Here is an 8,305-nt window from a genome sequence, read left to right on the forward strand (position 1 = left end):
CCAGTCGCCAAACGCGTTGATGTCAAACCCGCCGGAGCCGTCAGAGTTTCCGTCACCGGACATTTTATGATGAAAATTGGAGAGAAAATGGAGATGATTTGGGAAGAATAGATAGTTAGAATTGGAGCATCATCAACACTAAATTTTTTTTGGTATTTATTTATTTTATAGATAGTAGAATTAGTAGATAGAAATATATTAATTATTTTTTCTTCTACTAAATTAAGGTTTCATCATCAGCACTAAAAATTTATTTATTTAGTGCTGATGATATTAAGGTTTCATCATTAGCGCTAAAAATTTTTGGTATTTATTTATTTTATAGATAGTAGAATTAGTAGATAGAAATATATTAATTATTTTTTCTTCTACTAAATTAAGGTTTCATTTTTAGTTGTTTATTTTCTACATACTTGTTTCCCTTAATTTATATTTTCCCATAAGTTTATAATTTTTCTTTGTCTCTCTAAAGACATCATTGTTGGACTATAAGAAACATACATTTGAAAATTAACAAATTATGAGTTTTGTACTCTTAAAATCCTCAGCACTAAAAATCCTCCTGCCACATCATCAGCAAATAGTCCAGCAATAGCCTAGCAATAGCCTAGCCACATCATTCAAAATTATATAAAACAAATAATTAACAATCACACAAAATACGGAATTAAATTTACGACACAGATACGGGAAAATTCAATTATATTATTAAAATTTAAAAGTACATTAATTAAAAAAAATACATTAATTTAAAAAAATCACATTAATTAAAAAAACCCGCCTCCGTCTCACTCCTCGTCGCCTCCGTCGCCCCCAACCGTGCCGCGGCGGCATTCAAATCGGCTCGCATGCTCACGAGCATAGCGTGAAGAAAACTCTTCTCCTCGGGGTCAGTTGTCGTCTTCCAATCGGCTAAGGTCTTGGCCATCTGAGCCCGCGTTTGTTGACGCGCGAAGAAGGCGAGATCGGCTGTCGACTGGACCTCCTGGGACCCCCCTCGATTCCCGTTGCGCCCGCCTTTAACCAGCCGGGCGAGTTCGGCGAGTGTACGATGGAGGGGACGGGAGCTCCTGAGCACCCTCGGGGAGGTCGTGGGAACCGCCGCTGCTGCCGCTGTAATCACCGGTATAGTTCAGTCGTTGCTTCTTCGGCCAGCCAGCGTCGACACCTGCCCAGAACTTCTCGGAGCCTGTCAGCACCTCATAGCAGTTCCAGTAGGTGAACTCCTTATAGAGCCCAGGCACGGGGAAGGCTTTCTCCGCTATCCTCCTGCAGTCCTCGTCAGTTTGGCCACTGCTTTGCATACAGAGGGCGTTGGCGTACAAGCCCGAAAATCGGAGACCCCAGCCCTGATTCGGTCCCACACCTTCCGGCACTTCTCCCCGTTGCGTGGCCTCCCTTCCGGGTAAAATGCCTTGTAGGCTGATGCTATTTTGGCCCACAAGTTGACGATCCTCTGATTGTTCGAAGTGAGGGGATTACGCAAACACTCACTCACGCCTTGGACAGCGCGGCGTTCTCCGCATCCGTCCACTTCATCCGTACCTGGCTGTCGTCATCAACCGGCTGCGACGACTCGCCGACCCTTTTGCCCTTCCCCTTGCCCTTCTTCTTTGGGCCGATCCGACCCCCGCCCTACTCCCCCCGTTTGAACGGGAGTTTCCGGAACCTCGAGAAGATCAAACCCCAATTCCTCTAAGGAGAAAGTCTCAAATTGAGTGAACTGCGTCTCCGATGGGGTCGATGTGTACGAAAAAGCAGTCGAAAAATCAAAACTGGGGGATAGACGTTGTCCCCCCCGGCGTCCCCTGTGTCACGGGCTGATCGCCGGTACCCCCCCTGCATCATCTGCATCCCGGGTGCCCACCCCGACATCATCTGCATACCAGGATGCATTCCCGGTACTCCCTGCCATCCCGGCATACTACCCCCGCCTGCCATCCCGGGCATACTACCCCCGGCTGCCATCCCGGGCATCATCTGCTGCCACGGGTACATGTTGTAGTACCCGGGCATCGGACCCCATCTACCTCCCACGGGTACCGAGGGAGTTTGAGACCCGCTCGTCACTGGAGTACCTTCGTTGTTGTTATCCATTTCGCGTTGTTGCTCTTGTACAGAAATTAAGATAGAAATAATACTCGTTAAAACAAGCGGTGCAAATGAAAATGACGTGCAAATCGCGTATATATAGTGTTTCGAAAAAAAAATCCGCTCGCCGATCCGGAGCTGCGGCCAGCGGATCGGCCAGCGCTCGAAAATCGGCGTGCACTCGCCGATTTTTTCGCCGAAATTCGGCTAGCCGGTTACAATGGTTCGGCGAGCGGATCAGCTAGCGCCGGGGATCGGCTAGCCGGTCCACTCGCCGCCATTGTGGATGCTCTTATGTAAAAATAGAAACCCTCAATTTTGTTAAAATTCTGTCTCTTTGTAGCGAGACCTATCTTCCACTAAAACACTTTTTCTTACTATTTCTCTTTTATTTTACTAATATTATAGTACAATAACTCGTATCATTTCAAAATTTTAGTTCGGAGTGTTTCAACTGAAAAAACACCATTCCAAGAATTGCTTCGCCTCCAATGGATCCGCTGTATGAACAACGCCTGAGAGATGAAGTTCTCTTCCTTCACTCCCTCTGGCATCAAGGCCCCCCTACAACCACCCCCACCCCCACCCCCTACCACCTCCATCCCTCAAAATCCACCCACTTCAAGAGGAACAGAGCCAAAACGCGCAACACACTTCCCATTCCCACCCCATCACGCGGCCTCGAGTGGCCATGCCCCGCCTCCCCGCCTCCCGCCACCACTTGGCCCACCGCCCCTGCGCCCACTCCGAACCCCCCTCCCCCCCTCTCCTCAGAGGAGCAATTGAAACTGGCCGCTAAACGCGCTCTTCACCACGCGCTCAAGGCCGTCCGCGAATCCCTAATTAGTAGTAACAACGGCCCCGACGATTCCGATTCTGATGAAATCGAAAGCAGCGACGACGATGACGGTGAGCCGATGGATGGGAATTGCGGCCGCGAGGGTTATAGTGTTTTCAGTAAAGTGTTGGAGGATGCCACATTGAAGGAGTATTACGCGAAGAATTTCGTTTTGGGGGAGTTTAGCTGCCTGGTTTGTGGAGCTGTGGGTGGGAAGAATTCGGGGAAGAAGTTCAAGGGCTGCTTGCCCCTGCTGCAGCATTCCATCTCCATTGAGAAGACCAAGAGGAGGGGCGCGCATAGGGCGTTTGCTCAGGCTGTTTGTGAGGTTCTTGGTTGGGACATTCATCGGTTACCGGAAATTGGTTCAAAGCTGAGTGAGAAATCCGGCTATCAGCAACAGGTAGATGATGACTAGTTTGTTTAGGCAGGTTCATTGTTTACCAAGATGGATATTTTCTACTGTTTGAGCTAATTTTAGTCTAGGATTGAACAAATTCTAGTAATGAGGATAAAAATAATCAATATCCATCTTGAAAACTAAACGCCCCATAGTCTTTTTTATCATGTATTTTGTGTAGAGTGAAGAATTTTTGGTGTTGATAACTTGACGACGGTTAATTTGTTAAGGGAGCATTTACTTTCCAGGATTAGGCTAGTTCATGTTACTAGTATGGATTCTTTCAATTGTTTGTGCTAATTTTACTTGGTCCATATTCAATTGAAATGGCAGGATTGAAGAAATTCTAATGATAATGATAAAAATACTCACTCGCGTATCTTATCAATCATGAAAGCTAAACACCCCCTCATTTTTTGTACTACGAATGAAGCATTTTTGGTGTTGATGCAGGGGAATGGTGACGGTGACAAGGTGGAAAGCTTAGTGGCTTTGGCTCACAATGCTGATTCTGTAAACGATGATGCTTCAGATGGTAAAGATATTGGTGTCGTGGATACTCTGCTTGACACTGAGGAGCCTGCATTGGATGGGTTGACTAGTGTGAGTGTCTTGTGTCTTATTGTTTCCCTTGCAGTTTTATGTTTCTGATGCTGCTGAACGTGAAATAGATAACCATGATGATAATTTGTATCGTTTGACTACTAATTTTTTTTACTTGGTCCATATCCAATTTTGAAATGATAGGAGTAATGAGGATAAAAATATTCAATCATGTATTATCAATCATGAAAACTAAACACCCCTAGCCTTTTATGATGCATTTTGTGATAAGAGAGAATCATTTTGGGTGTTGATGCAGGGCAATGGCGATGGTGACAAGGTGGAGAGCTCAGTGGCTTTGGCTCACAGTGTTGATTCTGTAAAGGATGATGCTTTAGATGGTAAAGATGGCGAAGCAGAACTGGCATCTAATGCTGGTGAGGATATTGGTTCCGTGCATACTCTGCCCGGCACTGAGGAGCCTTCATCGGATGGGTTGACAAGCGTGAGTGTCTTGTTTTGTCTTGATTCCTTGTAGTTTATCTTGTTTGGATGTGTATATACTTCACAAGGGGAAAGATTTGGAGGAGATAACAAAAGAGAATTCAATTTCTTGATGCTGACCAGTACTTTTTCGCAATGATCTTCATGGAATTATACGTTGTTTCTCTATTTGCTGCTATTTTGATTATTACATAGGAGTTGAGTTAGTGAAGATTGTAGAAGTAAGTGACAAATCTTTTCAACTATTATGATGTGTGAGTTGCTTTAGTGATTGATTTGGTGAGTTTCTTGACTTTTTTTTGATCTGTGTAGTGCTTTTCGCCATGTCATCCTCCTCCTGCTGCTGCCACTGTCTCCCCGTCTGCTGCTGTCCCCGTGGCCAGCCAGCCTTCCGAAGCTAAATGGCCATGTGCTGGTCCTCCTGGTTCCCCACCTTGCTAAGACGAAGAAGAGAAACCCCACAGAGCCTTCGCGTGAGTTGTGTGTAAGGCTCTTGATTGGGAGATCGTTCCCTTAAATACATTGCATCTGTGCTGAGTGACAAGACTGGTAAGATATAGGTAATTGACATAGCCTTGATTTATGGTTAGCTACTTACTTTGTGTAGAGATGATGATGTGCATTTTCTACAATTTGATTACATAGGATGTGAATTTGAGGTATTCATGTCACAAATTGAAACTTATGGGATGTTAATTTGAGGAAGTTTTTTGGTTAAGTTACCGAGATGGGGAAGCAAAATTGTTTGGTTAAATGCCCTTGAACAATTATAAAAATATCTTTGTAAATGCCCTTGAACAATTCCAATTTTCATTAGTTTATAAAATTAAAGTTTCGATTCTGAGTTTGGTCTTATCAGACCAAATAAAATACGTAAATAAATACCACAAGTATAAAGTTTGCAATATGCTTATTCAAAAGTTTGTTCATTTGAACTACATTTTTATTCTCCTCTCACAAAAGAAAATAAGAAAAAAAATAGAGGAATTTTAATATGGATATTGGTCCCTAAAGGCTAAAATTATAAACTTTAATCAAAGTTTGTTATTTTCCACAAACTTTAAAATTTGTTTAGAATATTACAAACTTTGCACTTTGTTTGATATTTTTCAAATTGACCAAAATAAAATATTTTTATCAAAATCTTATTTTATACTATCAAATAAAGTGCAAAATTTATAATATTGTATATCTATTTTAAGGTTGGTGAAAATATCAAATTTGATCAAAGTTTAAGATTTTATTCTCCATGAAATGTAATAAAGTTGGGAGGCATTAATGCAAAAAAGATATTCTCCTGTAACCTGTTTGGCCAAAATCGAAATGCCGCATACATGCGGGCCTACGACAACACCGTTCCCAAACAGCACCTCAAGTGAAAGCATTTCTCATATATATTTATAAACCCTACCTTTTTCCCTCAATCTATCTTCTCCCTTCATCGAATAGCAGAGCTTACGAATTGAAAAAAATGGCAGGATTCTCACAGGACTGGGAGCCGGTAGTCATCCGCAAGAAGGCGCCGACCTCCGCAGCTCGCAAGGATGAGAAAGCCGTCAACGCCGCACGCCGCGCCGGAGCAGAGATCGAGACTGTCAAAAAGTGTGAGTGTTGTTTCTCTCTCTGTAGCTAATTCTTTGTTTTTTTTTTTGTGTGAATCGGTGTTTTAAATTTGTTAAATATGCGCATGTGTGAGGTTTTGTTCGGTTGAGATTTTTATTTAGGGCTATATCTGCGTTACCCGCTCGAAGATAGAGATGTGACCAATTTTATCTAGTTTTTGCTGTGTGATCGTTCATCGTTTCCTCTGTGTTATCATGTTTTGCCTGAAATTGCTGCATCTCTCTCATATGAGACTGATGTTACTTTGTTGGCGGTATTTCTGGATGATTGTTCATCGTTAGGGATTAATGGTGAAGAAATCTCATGATACATCTGTGCTTTTGTTCCATATTCATTATAATTGCAAGTTTTCTCTTTACTCTTTAGGAAACATCGTAAAAGTAGAACCTTGTTAAGGGCTTCCTCCCTCAACAGCCCCGAGTCTCTCTCCCTCGGCGGCGAACTGACTTCCCGGCGCCCTGTTGCAGGGTCGGCGGTTTCTCGAACGGATTGTGTGCGGGAATCTTCCCCGTCAGGCAATCAAATTCGAAGGAAAATTCACAAGCTTTCACGAGTTGTGTGGGCAATCAAATAATTTCATTCATTCATTGGTTGCCTAAAATGATAACAATCTATCCTATATATAATACTAAAACCTAACTAACAAGAAAGATTTGGTGAATCAAAGATTACTAAATAATATGATATAGGAACGTATCAAACCTCCTCCCTTCTTTGAGTGTTGTGAATTTAAACGTGTTATTTTGCAGCAACCGGTGGGACAAACAGAGCTGCTTCCAGCAGTACCTCGTTGAATACCAGGAAGCTTGATGAAGATACAGAGAATCTTACTCGTGAGTTGAATTTTGTTTTACTTTATTCTTCTCTGATTTTGAATTATATTGATAACTTTTTTCGTTCACATTTGAGATGAGATTGAACGCAATCTGTTTCTGTTTCTCTTGCCATGTTGTTTGTTTCCCTTATGCATCTCGGTCTACTTTAGTTGGAATAATTGAAACGCTAATAGATTCATCTTACATACCTACTTCTCTTATTCTCCATTAACTAATAAGCTGAATGAAGGAGGAATGACCATAAGTTCTCTTAACAACTGAACTATTATGTTTGGACCAACATGTATATTGATTCTTCTTGTTATTGCATATTTCCATTGCTCATGTTTGTACTGATCATGTTTAACCTGCCCTAGCTGAATATGCAAACTGATCAAGCCTTTGTTGTTTAGAATCGGAGACTTATTTTACTACTCTGTTTAATCTAATAACCCACTTTGTTTTAATAGTAATATCTGAGAAGGTAGACATAACTTCGTTTAGATTAAAACTCGGTGACCTAAATGCTGAATGTGACTCTTGCCTCTTGACAACCGGTAAAAATTCGAAAAATATCATGTTAATTAGTGCCTTATATCCATGGGAGATGGTATATGGACTATCTCAGGACTGGGGAAGGCTTGATCTCTTATTTACGTTGTGCAAAAATCAGTTTTCGTTATTGGGTAACAAGCAAATCCAATTATTGTCACAGATGAGAAGGTTCCGACCGAATTAAAGAAGGCCATCATGCAGGCTCGAATGGATAAAAAACTCACCCAAGCTCAACTTGCTCAGGTCTGATCACTATCCATGTTTGATCAGCTGTTTTATACACTTCCAGATTAAGCTCAATCATTTTCTCACTCCTAATATAATCGAACATCCTTGGTTTACTACAGGTGATAAATGAGAAACCCCAGATCATACAGGAATACGAATCTGGGAAAGCAATTCCCAATCAGCAGATCATATCCAAACTGGAGAGGGCCCTTGGTGTGAAATTGCGCGGAAAGAAATAAGAACGAGCAGTAGGGACGAGACAGTCCTTTTTCGGTATGTTTGGTGGTGTAAATGAGCTTTGTGCTGTATTGCGTTTCTCTTTCAGTGGTTTTGCTCACGTATCAGGATTCTAAAGAAACATGCTTGTGTTCTGATGCTTATGAAACTTGATTATCTCAATTATCTTGAAAAATCGCTGGTGTTTATGTTGAAATAACACTTTGCCAAGGCAAGAAACAACTTGTGTTTTTATTGATTAGGAATCTGATTCCTTAAATTTTAAAATCCTGTGTTTGTTTCCGTTTTTAATTAAACTTGGAAAGTAATCAAAATCCTGAAACAATGAAAGTTAGTACAACTTTCCAGAATTCTGAATCCTAACTTTTCTGAGGTATTCTTTTTTCCAGTTTCAGGATTCTTACATATTTAATGCAATATAAGACAATTTACTATTATTATTATTATTATTATTATTATTATTATTATTAT

General features: G+C 41.5%; 2 protein-coding genes across 2 annotated transcripts; both read left to right on the top strand.

The window, feature by feature from the left end:
• The first annotated feature begins 2,553 nt into the window (after nt 1–2,553).
• On the top strand, nt 2,554–5,164 carry LOC121770756. The gene is made up of 4 exons (XM_042167524.1): nt 2,554–3,332; nt 3,783–3,932; nt 4,192–4,377; nt 4,689–5,164. The coding sequence occupies exons 1-4, from the start codon at nt 2,583–2,585 to the stop codon at nt 4,815–4,817; spliced, it is 1,215 nt and encodes a 404-aa protein (XP_042023458.1). The 5' UTR covers nt 2,554–2,582; the 3' UTR covers nt 4,818–5,164.
• A 594-nt stretch (nt 5,165–5,758) lies between these two features.
• Nucleotides 5,759–8,101, top strand: LOC121772416 (multiprotein-bridging factor 1a-like). Its single transcript, XM_042169521.1, has 4 exons — nt 5,759–5,980; nt 6,749–6,832; nt 7,530–7,612; nt 7,717–8,101. Exons 1-4 carry the CDS (start codon nt 5,848–5,850, stop codon nt 7,834–7,836), a joined length of 420 nt encoding a protein of 139 aa, XP_042025455.1. The 5' UTR covers nt 5,759–5,847; the 3' UTR covers nt 7,837–8,101.
• The last annotated feature ends 204 nt before the right edge of the window (nt 8,102–8,305 follow it).

Source organism: Salvia splendens, chromosome 16 (assembly GCF_004379255.2).
Source record: "Salvia splendens isolate huo1 chromosome 16, SspV2, whole genome shotgun sequence".
Classification (NCBI taxonomy): domain Eukaryota; kingdom Viridiplantae; phylum Streptophyta; class Magnoliopsida; order Lamiales; family Lamiaceae; genus Salvia; species Salvia splendens.